The 21,934-nt window shown below is 45.0% G+C and overlaps 1 protein-coding gene across 2 annotated transcripts in view; it reads left to right on the plus strand.

Annotated features, from left to right (window-relative positions):
- The window catches only part of MGAT4B (alpha-1,3-mannosyl-glycoprotein 4-beta-N-acetylglucosaminyltransferase B), a 470,916-nt gene that overhangs the window by 428,158 nt on the left and 20,824 nt on the right, over positions 1 to 21,934 (plus strand). For both annotated transcript variants that reach the window (XM_069763603.1, XM_069763604.1), the window contains exons 12-13: positions 8,139 to 8,217; positions 19,938 to 20,025. In XM_069763603.1, coding sequence (XP_069619704.1) covers positions 8,139 to 8,217; positions 19,938 to 20,025 — 167 coding nt within the window. The remainder of the gene's footprint in view (positions 1 to 8,138; positions 8,218 to 19,937; positions 20,026 to 21,934) is intronic.

Here is a 21,934-nt window from a genome sequence, read left to right on the forward strand (position 1 = left end):
GCCTCATTGGGGGACACAGACCGTGGGGTGTATGCTGCTGCCACTAGGAGGCTGACACTAAGTGATACAAAAAAAGTTAGCTCCAACCCTGCAGTGTACACCCTCCTGCTGGCTCTCAGCTCCTCCCCTGCAGTATACACCTCCTGCTGGCTCTCGGCTCCTCCCCTGCAGTATACACCCTCCTGCTGGCTCTCGGCTCCTCCCCTGCAGTATACACCCTCCTGCTGGCTCTCAGCTCCTCCCCTGCAGTATACACCTCCTGCTGGCTCTCAGCTCCTCCCCTGCAGTATACACCCTCCTGCTGGCTCTCAGCTCCTCCCCTGCAGTATACACCCTCCTGCCGGCTCTCAGCTCCTCCCCTGCAGTATACACCCTCCTGCTGGCTCTCAGCTCCTCCCCTGCAGTATACACCCTCCTGCTGGCTCTCAGCTCCTCTCCTGCAGTGTACACCCTCCTGCTGGCTCTCAGCTAACCAGTTCTTGCTTAGTGTCTGTAGGAGGCACATGGGTCTGTTTCAGACCCCAACGTTTTTATTTTATTGTTTACTTTTCTGTAAATTTTTATTTTTTAATTAACGGAGTGAAGGGGGCGACGGTTCCTTTCAAGGTTCCGATCTCCCCCGAACCATCAACAGGCGAGCACGGCGAGTATACCTTCCCGTACCTTCTCCTGCGAGGTGGGAAGCCATGCCTGAGCTCACTTCAGGGGCGACGGTTCCTTCACGGTCCCGATCTCCCCACACCATCAGTAGACGACCACATGGAGTGTCGCCTCCATGTATCCTCTCCTGGAGCCAGGCCTATTGCCGGACAGCTGGCCCTGTCCACCCGGACTGAGCTCCGTGGCTGTACAGAGGCCCCTCTCTATGGCGTCCGAGCAGCCCCCACTGTCCCACCACTGTGAAAGCGGATGGCACGAGGAGGCGGACGGTTCCTCTCCACCTCCCTAACAAAGGGATGAAGGATTGAGGTTTATCCCTGCACCGTCCACGCTGCACAGAACAGCGCTGAAACCCACATCCACGGCGGCTCCATGCTGGGACGCGCACCATTGGTGAGTGGATCCATCTTCAGAGGGATATCCACATGCTGATAGGCAGCCTCAGCCACTTCCCTGTGGCCCACCTCTCTGAGGTAACGCTCTGGATGGCTGCAAAAATTTAGTCCCCGGCTTCGGCCGATTTGTAGGCCACATCCTGGAAGTCTTGCCTGGAACGACCCGCTGGTGTTGTCCACCGGCTACAGAAATTTAGGCCCCGGCTTGGGCCTATTCAACATCGTGTCTGTGGCTCCGCCCCCCAAATTGGCGCTTCTCGCTCTCTGCGAGATTTTATCAACTCTGCAACTCCCGGTGGCCATCTTGGTCCACCCGGCCAGCTCACACTGGGGTGACAGTATTTTTGCATTAAAGGGGCACACCGACTCTACATCAGTACCCGGGTAAGGAAGTACCTGGTCTGGTCTTAAAAGCACATGACCAGTATTTCCTGGTCTTAAAGGCATATGGCCAGTATTCCCAGTCTTAAAGGCGCATGACCAGTATTCCCTGGTCTTAAAGGTTCATGACCAGTATTCTCTGGTCTTAAAGGTGCATGATCAGTATCCTCTGGTCTTAAAGGTGCATGACCAGTATCCTCTGGTCTTAAAGGTGCATGACCAGTATTCTCTGGTCTTAAAGGTGCATGACCAGTATTCCCTGGTCTTAAAGGTGCATGACCAGTATTCCCTGGTCTTAAAGGTGAATGACCAGTATTCCCTGGTCTTAAAGGCGCATGACCAGTATTCCCTGGTCTTAAAGGCGCATGACCAGTATTCTCTGGTCTTAAAGGCGCATGACCAGTATTCCCTGGTCTTAAAGGCGCATGACCAGTATTCCCTGGTCTTAAAGGCGCATGACCAGTATTCTCTGGTCTTAAAGGCGCATGACCAGTATTCCCTGGTCTTAAAGGCGTATGACCAGTATTTCCTGGTCTTAAAGGTGCATGACCAGTATTCCCTGGTCTTAAGGGCGCTTGATCAATCCGAGGAGCCCTCCGTTGCCGACCCCAGCTTTATCCTCTAGTTCCCCTCAGTGGACTTCTTCACTGACCAATCCATGGTTCTCTGACCAAGAGATTGAATCCCTCTGTGTACCCTCTGTGTTTGGAGTGCTCGCAGGACCAATGTACATGGTCCCTATCCTACATGGGAGCCGTCGGCTAGCAGGGGCCGCAAGTATTCTAGAAACGTGCAGGCGTCTAGAAACATACAGGCATCTAGAAAACGGAAGTTTTTCGTTTCCTGCTCTCTCACCAATGATTTGATGACAACAAGGCTCTGAATATGGATTGGATATTGCCTGAGCTTGCCAGAGCTTCAGAGACTAAACTCCCTCGAGAGCATTTGCCATTCAATTCGGATAAGCGATTCACTGGACAGAAGCCTCTACGTGGGATGCCATGCCTGGCCTGTTTTTTAAGGGCGACGGGTCCTTTAAAGGGCACCGATCTCCCCACACCATCAACAGATGAGCACACGGAGTGTCGTCTCCATGTTTCCTCTTCTGCATCCAGGCCTAACACCAGATAACCTGTCCTGTCCACCCGGAGACCTGAACTCTGTGGACATATAGAGGCACCTTTTTGGCATACGAGCTCCCCCCTCTGCATCACCACTATTTAGTGGATGATGCAAGAAGGCGGACAATTCCGCTCCACTTCCCTGTTAAGAGGTTGATGGATCGAGGGTTCCTAATTTTTATCTCTGCACCGTGAAAAGAGGAGATGGCAAGAGACTATGACCTGCTGGATGCAGCCACACATTCTGCCATGGGGCAGATTAACCGGGTAGAATCTCCTGTGGTATACCTACCAGTATCCCTACCCGATGGGTCATCAACTAAAAATACCACGGACTGTCAGATAGCAAATCTGGTTCGTTCCGTCTTGCGGCTTCGGGTCCAGCGCTCTATCCTCCCTAGCGGCCGCATGAATTGCTAGAGCAATGGTCTCCTGGCTAGAGACCTTAACTACCTTGATTCACACCAGCAACAACTGGCCAATCAAATCCTTTGAGCGGGAGACTGACAAAGGATTGTATAAGGATTGTCCAGCACAGTCTAGATCTAAGGGATCTTGGTTCCAAACAGGGGAACGAAAAGTAAGATCGACCCTGGACCTCAAACTTCTAACAACCTTTGACATGGTCCTCCTTCTTTGGATGGAGTTCCTCCGCTCAGCCATTACTTCAACAGAAAAAGGTGCAGTTTTCGGCATCCATCGACATTCGGGTTGCTTGCCCTCTGCAAAAATTCCTTCGCCTTTCCATTCGTCAACAGCATTTTCAAGTCACAACCTTGTCCTTTGGCCTTGCTTCCGCACCCAGAGTGTTCGCTCGGGTCATGGCGGATGTCATGTTTCTCTTGCACTCTAGAGGTGTGCTCGTCCTGCCCTGTTTGGTCTGTCTAGCCGCCCTTCCAGGACTACGCTGAGTCGTCTATATCTCTTGCGATACCTTCTCTACTGAGCTGGCAGCTACTCTTAGACAAGTTCTCCTCATTTCCAGCCCAGCAGATATCGTTTTTGAGGATGATCCTGCACACTTCTAGAAGGATGGTAATTCTTCCTCGAGACAAGGTCATGGCCCTTCAACAGGGAGCTCTCGCAAGGAGAGTTCTGAGGACTTGATTACTCACCCCCTCATTTCATTCGATTTGCTAAGAGAGTTCTGAGGAAAAATGGTGACGACAATGGAAGCGGTTTCCTTCGCTCCGCTCGTTTTCAGCAAGTCAAACAGACTTTCAGACAATAGTCTCTGAGCTCCTTCTTCATCCAGGGCCTTTCTCCCGGTTCAATGGTTATTAGTAACTACCAATGCCAGTCTTCTTCTCCCCATCATTGTTCTGGAGATCCGAACGGTAGTCTTACAGCAGGTCCACTGCCTTCTGGCGGGTCACCCTATCCAAATTCAATTGGATAATGCCACGGCGGTGCCTTACGTCAGTCATCTAGCAGGTACCCACGGTCAGGCGCCATGACCGAGGTACCTCACTTTCTCTGATGGGCCGAAGTCTATTATTCAGTGATCTCGGCAGTATATATCCCAGAAGTAGAACTCTGAACGGCAAACAAATTCAGCCGTCAGGGTTCCGCCTCAAGTCAGTGGGAACTTCACCCCGAAGTCTTCCATCAGATCAGTCCTTACTGGAGCTCTCCAGTTGTAGGTGGGATGACATCCAGACTGAAGGCCAATGTACTCGAGTTCGTGGTTCGGCCTCTAGATCCAAGAGCCATCGCTCTCCATGCTCAGGTTCTGCTGTGGTACCAGTTTCCATAACTCCCCTTCCACTGCTTCCGAAAGCCTTTAGGAAGCAGAAAGGGGCCCCAGTGATCCTCAGAGATCCGCACTGACCACGTCCGTTTTTTGTTTGCGAAGCTAGTATCTTCTCGCCTTATCGCAGCACAACTGCAAGTAGGGACTTTCTCACAGGGAGTTTTCACACGTAGTTCTTCCCTATCGCATACCGTTAGATCATTGGGACCTTATTATTCCTAGGAGCCTTACAGTAGGCTCCTTTTTCATCCGGGCAGACTTTACTATCAGGGAAAGTCGTCCCGTTCTCCTCTGCGATATTCTCACTCTGACGAGTCTTCGGAGCTAGCTTCTCTGCTCTTTCAGACTTTTTTCCCTTATTACCTTCGAGGCAAGGTTGTCCTCAGGCCATCTCCATCCCTTGTTACCAAGGTGGTACTGTATTACCACTGTTATGAGGGCATAGTTCTTCCCTCATCTCTTTTGGCTCCAGTCCACAAAATGGAATAAGATCCCCCATATTCTGGACGAAGTGAGTGCTCTGAGTAGGTACGTCCTGAGGACGGCATTTTTCTGAAGGTTGGACGTTTTATTTGGGCTTCCTGACGGTAGAGGAAGGCTTCCTGACATTTTCAGGAAGGGTTTAGCCGTTTCATCGACCATGATAACATGGTGAATTATTTTCACCATCCAGGAGTCCTTCCGTGCTAGATGTCAGCCTATCTCCCTGTCTATCAAGGGTTCTAGGCACCAGGCGTGGGCAAGGCACGCCTGCAAGCTTGCGGATTCGTCCAGTCCACATGCATTCTTGAAGCACTATAATTCCAACACTTCCACAGATGTGAGTCTGGGCAGGCGGACTCTGCAGGCCGCGGTGGCGCACTTGTAAGTAGCGGTTACACAGGGCCTGATCTATTGTTGTCCCCACCCAGGGACTGCTTTGGGACGTCCCACGGTCTGTGTCCCCCAATGAGGCGAAGGAGAAATAAGGATTTTTGTGTACTCACCGTAAAATCCTTTTCTCCGAGCCATTAATTGGGGGACACAGCTCCCACCCTGTTATTAGCTTATGCTTGTTTTTTATAATATGACATGCTATACGCTCATATATTGTTATTGATCTCCTACTGCTTTTGCACCGAACTGGTTAGCTGAGAGCCAGCAGGAGGGTGTATACTGCAGGGGAGGAGCTAACTTTTTTTGTATCACTTAGTGTCAGCCTCCTATTGGCAGCAGCATACACCCCACGGTCTGTGTCCCCCAATGAATGGCTCGGAGAAAAGGATTTTACGGTGAGTGCACAAAAATCCCTATTTCTGCCACGTGTGCCCAATAGGATACATCACCTTCCCCTGGGGGTTACATGCATTGCTCTAACACTGTGTGTAGGATACATGGCCTTCCCCTGGGGGTTACATGCACTGCTCTAATACTGTACACGTAGGATACATGGCCTTCCTCTGGGGGTTACATGCATTGCTCTAACACTGTACGTAGGATACATGGCCTTCCCCTGGGGGTTACATGCATTGCTCTAACACTGTGTGTAGGATACATGGCCTTCCCCTGGGGGTTACATGCACTGCTCTAATACTGTACACGTAGGATACATGGCCTTCCTCTGGGGGTTACATGCATTGCTCTAATACTGTACACGTAGGATACATGGCCTTCCTCTGGGGGTTACATGCATTGCTCTAACACTGTACGTAGGATACATGGCCTTCCTCTGAGGGTTACATGCATTGCTCTAACACTGTACGTAGGATACATGGCCTTCCTCTGAGGGTTACATGCATTGCTCTAACACTGTAGGTAGGATACATGGCCTTCCTCTGAGGGTTACATGCATTGCTCTAACACTGTACGTAGGATACATGGCCTTCCTCTGGGGGTTACATGCACTGCTCTAATACTGTACGTAGGATACATGTCCTTCCTCTGAGAGTTACATGCATTGCTCTAACACTGTACGTAGGATACATGGCCTTCCTCTGAGGGTTACATGCATTGCTCTAATACTGTACGTAGGATACATGGCCTTCCTCTGTGGGTTACATGCATTGCTCTAACACTGTACGTAGGATACATGGCCTTCCTCTGGGGGTTACATGCACTGCTCTAATACTGTACGTAGGATACATGGCCTTCCTCTGGGGGTTACATGCATTGCTCTAACACTGTATGTAGGATACATGGCCTTCCTCTGGGGGTTACATGCACTGCTCTAATACTGTACACGTAGGATACATGGCCTTCCTCTGGGGGTTACATGCATTGCTCTAATACTGTACACGTAGGATACATGGCCTTCCTCTGGGGGTTACATGCATTGCTCTAACACTGTACGTAGGATACATGGCCTTCCTCTGAGGGTTACATGCATTGCTCTAACACTGTATGTAGGATACATGGCCTTCCTCTGGGGGTTACATGCACTGCTCTAATACTGTACGTAGGATACATGGCCTTCCTCTGGGGGTTACATGCATTGCTCTAATACTGTACGTAGGATGCATGGCCTTCCTCTGGGGGTTACATGCATTGCTCTAACACTGTACGTAGGATACATGGCCTTCCCCTGGGGGTTACATGCATTGCTCTAACACTGTGTGTAGGATACATGGCCTTCCCCTGGGGGTTACATGCACTGCTCTAATACTGTACACGTAGAATACATGGCCTTCCTCTGGGGGTTACATGCATTGCTCTAATACTGTACACGTAGGATACATGGCCTTCCTCTGGGGGTTACATGCATTGCTCTAACACTGTACGTAGGATACATGGCCTTCCTCTGAGGGTTACATGCATTGCTCTAACACTGTATGTAGGATACATGGCCTTCCTCTGGGGGTTACATGCACTGCTCTAATACTGTACGTAGGATACATGGCCTTCCTCTGGGGGTTACATGCATTGCTCTAATACTGTACGTAGGATGCATGGCCTTCCTCTGGGGGTTACATGCATTGCTCTAATACTGTGCGTAGGATACATGGCCTTCCTCTGAGGGTTACATGCATTGCTCTAACACTGTGCTGGGTGCAGTACAGAGTATCATCTTTGCTTTCATTTATTGAATTCTTGACTTTAAGGCACTAAGAAACTTGTGTCGGAAAAACTGTCACATGGTGAAGAATGTGTTTTGTTTTGTATAAATCCACAAAATGGTTGGTGAAGAAACACAAAAAATTGCCCCTGGTGTTAAACGCCCATATTCATATACACCACAAATGAAAAAGCTAAAACTGACTATTAGAATACGTCTGTACCGGTGAAGTGAACGTATTATTCCAGGTGTCAAGCATTTGGTAAGTGTGCGAAAATTGCCTAAAATGTGTAAATTAAGTTTTCAGGTTCATCTTGATTTCGCTCAGCAAATGTTTGCACAGCTTCTACAGTATTTATCCCGCTCTACCGACTCTTCTTATATCACCTGCCTTAGAATTTCAATAAAGCGGCTTTCAAAGCCTCCTAAAGGCCAATCACACAGTCTGGTATTAATGGACGCACCGCTATTAATGCAGTACAGCGAAGAACAGCGTAAGTGGTGGTAACTGCAGATGTTATACGCCGATGTTATAGAAAACATTTCACCGTCTCGTATGAAGCTGTGGAAGGGAAGGGTAAGGTAAACCAGCATTACAACGTTATGCTGAAAATAGAAGGTGGGGATCAGAAGGGTTTTTTGATTGAGAACTTCTGGCTGTGGATGCCGCGTCTCCTCCTCCCTAAGACACGAGTTAATTAGACTACAAGAAATAATTACTTGTTATCACAATATCGACCTTCATCTGTCTTTGACTTGAGAACTTTGTTCTTAATTTATTTATTTTTTTCCTTTAGGTATTTTTTCCGAAGCGGAAACATAGAGCACCCTGAAGATAAGCTTTATAACACCACCGTGGAGATCCTACCTTTTGATGTAAGTGGCCGGTATATGTACACTGCTCAGGTTTTGGCTTGGCGAATTACTATTACCGTAATAATTTTTAGAGCACCAATTATTCCATGGTACTGCACATGAGAAGGGGAATGATGAAATATATATATAAAGTCTGGGTGCAGAGCCCCCCAGGCAAATACTAAACCTCAATTATAAAATAGAAAAGATGGAGGCAGCACACCGTTTGTAGTGAAAAAGAGCTTATTTAATCAGCCCAGAAAGCAGTGTGTGTGAATATATATATAGATAGATAGATAGATAGATACATATATCTATATATATATAATATTATTTGTGTGTGTAAATATATAATTTTATATACGGTATGTTTTTTTTTTTTTATTACCTCTTGTTGATGGGGCAAATGTTGACTCTTGGAAAATATATTTTGTCTGATTTCTCCCAAAATATTCACTTTTGCTATAATATTCCAATATCCTATTTAAACTCTAATTTAACAGGTGCCTCTGTGACTCGCTCCTCACTTAGTTATAATTGACCGGCACTGCTCTGGTTTAGATATATTAGTTCGTCTTACATGTCTGTGGTCCTAATTTATGGTGATTGTCTGGAGATTAGTGGATGACCATTTTATTGCCGACCATCAACCTAAAATCATCACCAATTGATGGCTCAGTGGTTAGCACTCCAGCCTTGCATCAAAGTTGATGAGATTTTACAAAATGTATTCCACGCTATAGAAAAATTTTGCAAGTTAGATTAACCCTTCCGTGTCGATTGTAAATCCATGACGTGCCCCATTTTGCTGTGGATTGTCCGTGGGGGAATATCCTAACAGTTTGAACATTGATGGTCTAAGTTATGATGTTTTTTTTCTGTACTTTGAAAACTCCTTCAGCTTGTTTTGTACAAGGAGGGATCTGTAATGGAGTGATAAGTATCTGCAGTACAGCACAAGGAACTTGTGAAAGTAGGAAATCTGAAATTCCATGTATTATTAGTTGTTAGGTTAGAGGTCTGTGCTGAATCAGAGATTTTCTTCCATGGAAATCAAGTGGAAGTACAACTTCCTGTAAAGATGTTCCGGACAACATGTGCTCAATGTGGGGAAATGCGTTCTGCGAGTGTTGAGGTTTGGAGGTCAGCCAGCATCTGGAAAAATGAAGCTTGGCCTTATGTACATAAGATTTATGTAACAACCAGTCACTTTAGATTTCTGTGATTTACTTTTCCAGAGAATTGTGAAGACAAGAATTGTCTGTAACTATCACTGCTCAGGAAAAATAATGTGCCTATTAATTTCTGTATTTATCTTTATATCCTGCATAGGCGTAGTTTTGAAAGACAGCATGTTAACTACCTACAGCCACACCTACGAGGAGCAGTGGAGCTATTGGCACACTGTGTTATTAGAAGTGTTTTCCAAAGATTGAAAATTGGCTTCTCTCCATAGGATAGGAGATAATTTGCTAATCCATGTTGGTCCAACTGCTGGAATAGCCATCATTCCTGAGAACTGTGAATAGAATTGATGTTGGGCATGTGCTTTTCATTTGTTGTCTGTGAGACTGGTGAACAGCGCTAAGCAGTTTCCAGCTGTTCCTTAGAGAATGAAAGAAGCAAAGTTGCACATGCTCGACTTCTGCACCAGTTAGAAGCCCAGTTCTCGACTTTCTGGAGGTCCCAGTAGTAAAACTCCTAGGATAGGAGATAACTTTCATTCTTGATTAACCCCATTTTATTAAGTTATACAGGAAGCCAGTAAATACCATATTGTATACTGGGAGATATGCAAACCCAATCCAAAGAAAAGTTGGAGTTCTATGACACAAGATTACAATGATTTGTAGTTCCCTTGTAACCAACTTATATTCACAACAAAACATACACAGGTGAGAGGTTGAACGTTGGATGTTTATCACCAGGAGCAACCATTATTGGCTTTCGGCCTTGACCCTTGTATTTCTCCAAAATCCCTGAAGCGTTTGAATATTTCACCATCTGCAGTACATAATATCAAAGTCTTTGCAATTTTACATTGAGGAACATTTTTCGGAAATTGCTCCACAATGTTTAGGCGCAGTTTTTCAAATTGATTGGTGAACCTCTGACCATCTTTGCTTCTAAGAGACTCTGCCTTTCTAACATGCTCTTTCTTTTTATACACAGTCATGTGACTTAGTTGAAAACTGCTTCTCCTGCTGTTTTTCATTACATTTGCAGCCTATTGTCAACCAAGTCCCAACGTTTGTGAAATGTGTTGATGCCATCAATTTTAAAATGAGTTAATTTTTTTAAATGTAATACAGAAATGTCCAACGTTCAATTTATGATTTATGTTAATAAAATATGGCTGTAAGAAATTTCCAAGTCATTATCATTTCTTTCACATTTTACAAAGTTCACCAACTTTTTTGTATACCGGGACATATATCACTAGAGGGGCCCAGTAAATACCATAGGGGTGTATACCGGGACATATATCTCTAGAGGAGCCCAGTAAATGCCATAGGGGTGTATACCGGGGACATATATCATTAGAGGAGCCCTGTAAATACCATAGCGGTGTATACCGGGGACATATATCACTAGAGGAGCCCAGTAAATACCATAGCGGTGTATACCAGGGACATATATCACTACAGTAGCCCAGTAAATACCATAGCGGTGTATACCGGGACATATATCACTAGAGGAGCCCAGTAAATACCATATCAGTGTATACCGGGGACATATATCATTAGAGGAGCCCTGTAAATACCATAGCGGTGTATACCGGGGACATATATCACTACAGGAGCCCAGTAAATACCATAGCGGTGTATACCGGGACATATATCACTAGAGGAGCCCAGTAAATACCATAGCGGTGTATACCGGGGACATATATCATTAGAGGAGCCCTGTAAATACCATAGCGGTGTATACCGGGGACATATATCATTAGAGGAGCCCTGTAAATACCATAGCGGTGTATACTGGGGACATATATCACTACAGGAGCCCAGTAAATACCATAGCGGTGTATACCGGGGACATATATCACTAGAGGAGTCCACTATATACCACAGCGGTGTATACCGTGACATATCACTAGACGAGCCCAGTAAATACCATAGCGGTGTATCCTGGGACATATATCACTAGAGAAGCCCAGTAAATACCATAGCGGTGTATACCGGGAACATATATCACTAGAGGAGCCCAGTAAATACCATAGCGCTGTATACCGGGAACATATATCACTATACGAGCCCAGTAAATACCATAGCGGTGTATACCGGGAACATATATCACTAGAGGAGCCCAGTAAATACCATAGCGCTGTATACCGGGGACATATATCACTATACGAGCCCAGTAAATACCATAGCGGTGTATACCGGGGACATATATCACTAGAGGAGCCCAGTAAATACCATAGCGGTGTAAACTGGGACATACAGTACAGACCAAAAGTTTGGGTACACCTTCTCATTTAAAGATTTTTCTGTATTTTCATGACTATGAAAATTGTACATTCACACTGAAGGCTGTTGTGAATTCCGCTCTTGGGCTCCCTCCGGTGGTTGTAAGTGGCACTTTTGTGAGTTCTGCTCTTGGGCTCCCTCCGGTGGTTTTAAGTGGTATGGCTGCTCCTTGGATTTAGCAGTCTGCAGCTGCTTCCACTGATTGTCTTTCTGCTCAGCTATTTTTGCCTGGCTCTTCCCTTCAGCCAGTGCCACTTGTCAATGGTTCCTGGTTGGATTCTCATCTCTCTTGGATTTCCCTGTTATCCTGACCAGTTCAGCAAAGTTAAGTCCTTGCTTGCTCTTTTCTGTCCACAGGTTGTGGACTTATCCGTTCTGTGCTTTCTATGTTTTGTCCAGCTTGTCAGTATGAATTAATTCAGTGAAACTGGAAGCTCTGGGAAGCAGATTTACCCTCCACACCTTTAGTCAGGTGTGGAGATTTTTGTAAACTCTGTGTGGATTTTTTGTAGTTTTTTATACTGATCGCACAGTATTCCATCCTGTCCTATCTATCTAGCTAGACTGGCCTCCTGTGCTACATCCTGGTTTCATTCTGTGTATGTCTTTTCCCTCTCCACTTACAGTCATTACTTGTGGGGGGCTATCTATCCTTTGGGGATTTTCTCTGAGGCAAGATAGTTTTCCTGTTTCTATCTTTAGGGGTAGTTAGTTCTCAGGCTGTGACGAGGTGCCTAGGGAGTGTCAGGAGCATCCCACGGCTACTTCTAGTGTTGTGTTGAGCTTAGGGACTGCGGTCAGTACAGGTACCACTTCCTTCAGAGCTCGTCCCATGTTGCTCCTAAACCACCAGTTCATAACAGAAGGCATCAAAACTATGAATTAACACATGTAGAATTATATACTTAACAAAAAAGTGTAAAACAACTGAAAATATGTCTTACATTCTAGGTTCTTCAAAGTAGCCACCTTTTGCTTTGATGACTGCTTTGCACACTCTTGCCATTCTCTCGATGAGGTTCAAGAGGTAGTCACCGGGAATAGTCTTCCAACAATCTTGAAGGAGTTCCCAGAGAGGCTTAGCACTTGTTGGTCCTTTTGCCTTCACTCTGCGGTCCAGCTCACCCCAAACCATCTCGATTGGGTTCAGGTCTGGTGACTGTGGAGGCCAGGTCATCTGGTGTAGCACCCCATCACTCTCCTTCTTGGTCAAATAGCCCTTACACAGCCTGGAGGTGTGTTTGGGGTCATTGTCCTGTTGAAAAATAAATGATGGTCCAACTAAACGCAAACCGGATGGAATAGCATGCCGCTGCAAGATGCTGTGGTAGCCATGCTGGTTCAGCATGCCTTCAATTTTGAATAAATCCCCAACAGCGTCACCAGCAAACACCCCCACACCATCACACCTCCTCCTCCATGCTTCACGGTGGGAACCAGGCATGTAGAGTCCATCCGTTCACCTTTTCTGCTCCGCACAAAGACACAATGGTTGGAACCAAAGATCTCAAATTTAGACTTATCAGACCAAAGCACAGATTTCCACTGGTCTAATGTCCATTCCTTGTGTTCCTTAGCCCAAACAAGTCTCTTCTGATTGTTGCCTGTCCTTAGCAGTGGTTTCCGAGCAGCTATTTTACCATGAAGGCCTGCTGCACAAAGTCTCCTCTTAACAGTTGTTGTAGATGTTGTAGAGACGTGTCTGATGCTAGAACTCTGTGTGGCATTGACCTGGTCTCTAATCTGAGATGCTGTTAACCTGCGATTTCTGAGGCTGGTGACTCGGATAAACTTATCCTCAGAAGTAGATGTGACTCTTGGTCTTCCTTTCCTGGGGCGGTCCTCATATGAGCCAGTTTCTTTGTAGCGCTTGATACCGGGGACATATATCACTAGAGGAGCCCAGTAAATATCATAGCGGTGTATACCGGGGACAGATATCACTAGAGGAGCCCAGTAAATACCATAGCGGTGTATACCGGGGAGTCGGGGACATATATCACTAGAGGAGCCCAGTAAATATCACAGCGGTGTATACCGGGGACATATATCACTAGAGGAGCCCAGTAAATACCATAGCGGTGTATACCGGGACATATATCACTAGAGGAGCCCAGTAAATACCACAGCGGTGTATACCGGGGACATATATCACTAGAGGAGCCCAGTAAATATCACAGCGGTGTATACCGGGGACATATATCACTAGAGGAGCCCAGTAAATACCATAGCGGTGTATACCGGGACATATATCACTAGAGGAGCCCAGTAAATACCACAGCGGTGTATACCGGGGACATATCACTAGAGGAGCCCAGTAAATACCATAGTGGTGTATACCGGGGACATATATCACTAGAGGAGCCCAGTAAATACCACAGCGGTGTATACTGGGGACATATATCACTAGAGGAGCCCAGTAAATATCACAGCGGTGTATACCAGGGACATATATCACTAGAGGAGCCCAGTAAATACCATAGCGGTGTATACCGGGACATATATCACTAGAGGAGCCCAGTAAATACCACAGCGGTGTATACCGGGGACATATATCACTAGAGGAGCCCAGTAAATATCACAGCGGTGTATACCGGGGACATATATCACTAGAGGAGCCCAGTAAATACCATAGCGGTGTATACCGGGACATATATCACTAGAGGAGCCCAGTAAATACCACAGCGGTGTATACCGGGGAGTCGGGGACATATATCACTAGAGGAGCCCAGTAAATACCATAGCGGTGTATACCGGGGACATATATCATTAGAGGAGCCCAGTAAATACCATAGCGGTGTATACCGGGGACATATATCACTAGAGGAGACCAGTAAATACCACAGCGGTGTATACCGGGACATATATCACTAGAGGAGCCCAGTAAATACCACAGTGGTGTATATACCGGAACATATATCACTAGAGGAGCCCTGTAAATACCACAGTGGTGTATATACCGGAACATATATCACTAGAGGAGCCTGTGCTTAGTGATGTATTAAAGATCTATATTCAGAGTAAGGAATACTTTGCGCATCACTGCTCACCAGAGTCTCAGGTCTCAGAAGCACAGACGGCTCTCGATAAACCATACAACAATATTTTCGTTTCCAATAATTTCAATAGTAAATCTCCTGCAGGTGAAGAAATGAATTGCCTGTCTATGCAGTTTACATGGCAGTATTTTCAAGTTAACGGCTTCCTGCGCTCTGCCTGGCACATATAAAGCAGAGTAATAAAAGAAAAAAACGTACCAAGATATATCTTGTTTTGCAGCGGACTGAACTTATCTGAGGATCTGTAATATACAGATAAATTGGTCTTTGTGTTACATCTCTGGAGCTTTTTTCTTTAGCTATTAATGTATCAGCCATGAATGGCGGCTCCGTGTGATGATCCATTCATATACAGGACCATACTGCCATCTAGTAGCGGCTGCAGAGATTTTCCATTGTTGCAGCTCGTATATTTTGGGTACTGGTAGTTGATACAGTAGCATGACAGTATTTCCTGTGATGTTTACATTTTTTATATAAAATTTGCTATAATATAATATTAGGGTCACTCAATTTTGTGGAAGTAATATTTTGAGTGACAATTTTGGAGAAACTGTACCCTTTAGAAGCTTTGAATCAGGCGCTGTGTTCTCAAATTTAGCCTTTCGATTTGCCGCCAGGATTTGAAGTTTTATCTGAAAGCCGCATAATGTAGAGGCAGAGACCCTAATTCAAGTGATATGTCACTTACTCGGCTGCTTACTGTAGTTTTCATAAAGTCAGGGTTTTATCACCAGAGGATCATCACTGGTGGGTTACTTGGCCTGGTAGTGTAAACATGTGGGTGGAGTTATATAGAACTTGGCATTTAGAGAGCGGTCAAATCTGCAGCAGAGAAAAGTTTTTAATCAAAACTGCAGCAAGCAGCCAATTAAGTGACGTATTGCTGGATTCAGGGTCTCTGCTCCTACATCATACTGCTCTCAGATGGGGAAGCAAATACATGACATGATACATGATAGTGACAGTCTCCCTTTAACCCCTTTGTGACATTGGACGTAATATTTTGTCCATGTGATCTGGGCCTATTTGACCATGAACGGAATATTATGTCATTGCGATCGCCGCACACGGGGGGTGCACGGGCGATCGCTGCCTGGTGTCAGCTGGTTCTGACAGCCGACACCCGATACTAAGTGCCAGGAGCAGTCACAGCATTCCGGAAGACGACAGAGGGCTGACAGCACCTCTGCATTTGGATCAGAGACCCCGCGGCGTGAACGCCCACGGTGCTAGCGGGGATCTCACCGGAATTCACCGCAGTTCAGTCCGGCTGTGAATGGAACCTCAGTGACCAGAAGTAACCTCGATGAAGTCACCGCCAGTCACTGACGCTGCGCTCATAGCAGCTCATTCACCAGTGGTTCACAGCCTGGACGGTCGTACAGTATCTTGACACCATCCAGGTTAAAAACTAATTATCCCCCAGACAAGGATTACGGCGGGAGACAGAACGACACACAGATCAGGGATATTGTTGTTTTTTTATTTTAGTTTTATTACAGGAGATCGAGGGCTTCGTTGGAATTAGGTGTTAGGTGAGTATAATGGAGTTTGTTATTTTTAAATAAAATAGTGTGTTTTGTTTTATTTCTAATAAAAGACTTTATTCTGGCTGTGTCTTTATTTACCACAAAACTATAGGATTAGTAACGGATAGGTGCCTAATAGATACCTCTCCATTACTAAGCCATGGGCTTTATGTCACCTGACAATACAAAGGTGACATCAACCCCACAAATATGAACCCCAATCGCCACCGCTACAGGGAAAGTGGGAAGACCCGGGCAAAGCGCTGGAATTGGTGCATATAATAGATGTGACTTTTCTGGGCAGCTGCGGGCTGCTATTTTTAGGCTCTGGGGGGGGGGGGGGGGCCATATCCATGGTCCTTTACCAGCCTGAGAATACCAGCCCCCAGCTGTGAGCTTTAGCAAGGCTGGTTGGCAAAAATGGGGGGGGACCCCATGCTGTTTTTTTTTTTATTATTTATTTAAATAATTAGTAAAAACACCGTGGGGACCCCTCTAGGCTTGATAACCAACCTTGCTGAAGCTGACAGCTAAGGGTTGCAGCCCCCAGCTGTGAGTTCTGCCTGGCTGGTTATAGAAAATACAGGCGGCGGTTTGATGAATACCCCCATCAGCCCCTCCTGCTGTCACTAATATTATCGGCAGCAGGTGTAGGCTGATGGCAGTAATAGACCCATCGGCCATCGCCTGCTGTCTCTTTTATCACTTAAATATAACTCTCATCATTCTCCCCTGCTTGTGACGATCGCCGGCAGAGCAAGGGAGAATGATGAGAGCCGTGTTCAGCACCCGGCGTCGGGGAACAGCGCTTACTGTAGCGCTTCTTCCCCGGCACCGATGCGTGTCACGCGGATGACATCTGTGTGTTGTGTATGCACGTGTGTGGGGCGTTTTGCAGCCCGTGCTCACATTAAAAAAACAGACATGTCAGTGTGTTTTGTCCACGGACACACGGTCTGTGGAAACGCGCTGACTACTTAAGGGTGAAAAGATAATTTTTGTGGAAAAAATATGATTTTTTTATTTTCACGGCTCTACGTCATAAACTTCTGTGAAGTACTCAGGACAAATTACACGACAGCTTTTTGGGGTCCATTTTCTCCTGTTACCCTTGGGAAATAAAAAAAATTTGGATCTGAAGTAAATTTTTGTGATAAAAGTAAAAGTTAAATGTTCATTTTTTTTAAACATTCCAAAATTTCCTGTGAAGCATCTGAAGGGTTAATAAACTTCTTGAATGTGGTTTTGAGCACCTTCAGGGGTGCAGTTTTTAGAATGGTGTCACTTTTGGGTATTTTCTATCATATAGACCCCTCAAAGTGACTTCAAATGTGATGTGGTCCCTAAAAAAAATGGTGTTGTAAAAATGAGAAATCGCTAGTCAACTTTTAACCCTTATAACTCCCTAACAAAAAAAGAAAATAGGTTGGTTCCAAAATTTTGCTGATGTAAAATAGACATGTGGGAAATGTTATTTATTACATATTTTATGTGACATATCTCTGTGATTTAAGGGCCTGAAAATTCAAAGTTGGAAAAGTGCACAATTTTTAACATTTTCGTTTTTTGTTTTTTTTTTTTACAAATAAACGCAAGTAATATCAAAGAAATTTTACCACTTTCAGGAAGTTCAATATGTCACAAAAATAATCTCAGAATCACCGGGATCCATTGAAGCGTTCCAGAGTTATTACCTCATAAAGGGACAGTGGTCAGAATTGTAAATATTGGCCCGGTCCTTAACCACACTGGGGAGTTAAGGGGTTAACATGCAAGTGAACCGTCAGTACAAGGATAGTTTCCTGTTTTTGTGGACTTTTCCGTATGATTCATGCATTTCAGATCCATTATTTGCTTCTTTTCCCCCTGGACACAGAGCTGCTATTTATGGATAAGCAGACGCCTCCAGGATTCCTTATAGTAAATCACCATGTTTATATCATGTTGTTTTTAGGTCCAAAATTAACTTAAAATATTTTAGCTTTATCCCCTTAAACCAATCATCTCCAAAAACACTGCACAGGTAATCTGCAGGTAAATGGCTTATTAATCAGGTCTGGCTCCCTTACTGGAGCAGCGGCTGCAGGGAGAAAATGACCTTTTTCCCTGTGAACCCTGACTTCCAGTCATCAGGGCATTGCAGGGTGCGGTTCCATCACCGCCACTGTACAGTGAGCGCGCAGTAGCCACTCCCTGGCACATGGATGAACTGGCTGCTCTGCAGAACACGACCTGATGTAGTAGAATGTCTCGGAGCCAGACTGGGTAATGTCATTTCAAATCATCTTTCGGACACAAAGCTCCAAATCTCCTGCATAGATATGACTTTCGGAGACATGCTGGCTCTCAGCCGTTGCCACTAGAGGGAGCTTACTTAATACCGTTATACGCTTATGACAAATCCCATAAATGTATCACGACCACTAAAAGGTCCAGAAATATTTGGACAGTGACCGAATCCTCGTGATTTCAGCTCTGCACGCCACAAGGTTTTTTTGTGATGCTTTGGACAGATCTCTCAAAAGCTTTTTAATTACTATACTTTTACTATACAATTACTATATTTTAATTACTAATTTATTATTATTTTTAATTACTTTTAGTTCCTTTAAAATGAGGCATGTACATATTAAAGAGCTGTAATTCCTAAACCGTTACTCCTATCAGGATGGGAATACCCTCAAATTAAAGCTGAGAGTCTTCGCTTTAAGCCCATATTAATGATATAACTTTACATTGAATATGTTTTGGTAAACAGCTAAAATGTCAAAAGTAGTGTCACTGTCCAAATATTTCTGGACCTAACTGTATACTATATTTTTAGAAAATATTTTTAAAAAATCTGTTTTTTTTTTTTACATATTATAAGATTTTCTCATACATTTTATTTTGTGCACTTGATTATGGACAGGTCATCTTGGCTCCAGGACCTGTCTCCCATTTTTTATGCTGTTTTAATCCTTATCCTCAGATATTAATTAAATGAAAAATGGCATATTCAGTTATACGGTTCCAGAGATATGGGTGTTATTATTTGGGGCTAATTGTAGGGTATTTACCAAGGGTGCATGGCTCAAGGGTTATTACGCAGAGCAGCCTAAAGACATGCCCCCCAGAGAATCTTGTGAGTGATGCCCCGATAGTAAGGACCATAAAAAGCGTGCACTAAATGACAAAAACTATAACTATGGAATCAAATTGCGGATATAAAAAATAAAAACTAAAACTGCATACCCAGGGAGAAAAGACTTGCCACTTTTGACCTGGTGACATGTCCTCTTTAACAGCATTTAGCGAGATGTTTTTGAGCAGCCACATGGATCATAGGAAAAAATGTAGAACTGGAGGATATTCATTGATTTCTGAGAGTGTTGTGGGCATGCTCCGTAACCTGTGCAGAGATCACTGTGCAGGGCGAAGGAGGAGGTGAGCTGTGACCATCCTTGTAAGTGGTGGCTGCTGTGTTATCTATAAATATGTATTATTTTTCACTGCAATCCTGATAGTGATGATTGATAATAATTTGACTGCTGAGAAGAATCTGTACACAGTGTACAGTCTAGGTTCAGTGTCTCAATGCCAAGATTTTAGGCTCTCTTCTCTTGGACTACACACTATATTACAGGTCCTTCTCTTAAAATATTAATCAGAATTAGTTTTTTACTTGTTTCTTTCAGAGTCTTCAGTCAGACAAAGAAGCTTTACATGAAGGACGGGGTAAACCTTCTAAATACCATCGTACATCAGATGGATACTTACAAATAGGTGAGCTGTCATATCTGTACAAGGGGAATATGGCAACTGATGGGCGTCCAGTATTATCTTTCCATGTTCTCTTATGTGCTGTAATGCTGACCACAGACACCACGGCCCTGATTTATCAAGACCTTTTTTCACGCCGGTCTTGATGAGGAGATGTGCTGGAGTCACACACTCCTGATTCATTAAGAAGCGCACACCTTAATTAGGAGCATCTAAAAAGTGACTTGTGCCTCGCCACAAGTCTTAATCCAGTCAACGACTAGAGTAAGTTTTGTGGTGTAAGCAACTTCGCCTTTGACAAGCAGGGGTTACCACGTGGTCATACTCCCACTTTGTCAGAGCTGGGTGAAAATGGCGTAAGGATGGTTACAGTTGCCAAATTTTACCACAGTCTTGAGTTGCACTAAAATTTTGTGACTTTTCAAAGCTTTTTACCCCAGAATTCTCCGGTAAAATCTTTGAATTGGGCTCAGTCTTGTTAATAGATTTTACCAATGTGGGTCAACTGTCCACACCCCAGACAAATACCAGAGGTCCTCAAATTCCCTTAGATTGTTTCTGATATTGATAAACCATTGCTCTCCAAAAAAAATATGGAAAGTGCAATTGGTCACTAAAAGAGTAAGGTTCGGTTAGCCCGGGATGTAAACAGGGCTGATTGATTCAAATCTTTTACTCTGGATTTACCACGGATTTCTCATTGGACATTGCAAGGAGTGAAATCCATGGTGTGCATCCACAACATAAGCTGGCCACACAGCAGGTCAATTTCTGCTCAGATTCCATCAAGAATTTTTATTCTGTACATAGGAAAGATTTTGTAAAATTTCATCAAATCTCTTTGCTGGTACTGTAATACATTGCAGACTTTTTATGTTCGGAAAATATGCAACTGATCTCACTAGTGGGAACACAGCCCAACCTCCACTGTAAGCTTGTATTGTCAAATAGGCCAAATGTGCATGTGTTCTTCTTTCAGTATGATGTCGTATTCCTGTCCTCTGGCTCTGGAACTGCACCTGCACCTAATCCAACTTGTACCTGTTCTATACAGAGGGCACCTGCAGCTAACAGTAGTGACCTGCGCTTGTTCTGTTCACTGATGTTTAATCTTTTACCGTACATACTCGAGTATAAGCCGAGGCACTTAATTTTGGGAAAATGTATTGACTCGAGTTTAAGCAGGGGTATGCATTGACACCTCATCCCTAACCTGGTATGCATGCCTCCTCATTCCCATCCTTGTATGCATGGCCACCTTATCCCCATCCTGGTATGCATGGCCCCTTCATCCCCATCCTCATCCTGGTATGCATGTCCACCTCATCCCCATCCTGGTATGCATGGCCACCTCATCCCCTCATCCCCATCCTGGTATGCATGGCTCCTTCATCCCGATCCTCATCCTGGTATGCATGGCCCCTTCATCCCCATCCTTGTATGCATGGCCATCTCATCCCTATACTGGTATGCATGGCTCCTCTTCCCTATCCTGGTATGCATGGCCCCTTCATCCCCATCCTTGTATGCATGGCCATCTCATCCCTATCCTGGTATGCATGGCTCCTCTTCCCTATTCTGGTATGCATGGCTCCTCATCCCTATCCTAATATGCATGGCTCCTCATCCCTATCCTGGTATGCATGGCTCCTCATCCCTATCCTGGTATGCATGGCTCCTCATCCCTATCCTGGTATGCATGGCTCCTCTTCCCTATCCTGGTATGCATGGCTCCTCTTCCCTATCCTGGTATGCATGGCTCCTCATCCCTATCCTGGTATGCATGGCTCCTCTTCCCTATCCTGGTATGCATGGCTCCTCATCCCTATCCTAATATGCATGGCTCCTCATCCCTATCCTGGTATGCATGGCTCCTCTTCCCTATCCTGGTATGCATGGCCTCCTCATCCCC

This window comes from Ranitomeya imitator, chromosome 4, assembly GCF_032444005.1.
Source record: "Ranitomeya imitator isolate aRanImi1 chromosome 4, aRanImi1.pri, whole genome shotgun sequence".
In the NCBI taxonomy this organism is placed as follows: Eukaryota; Metazoa; Chordata; class Amphibia; order Anura; family Dendrobatidae; genus Ranitomeya; species Ranitomeya imitator.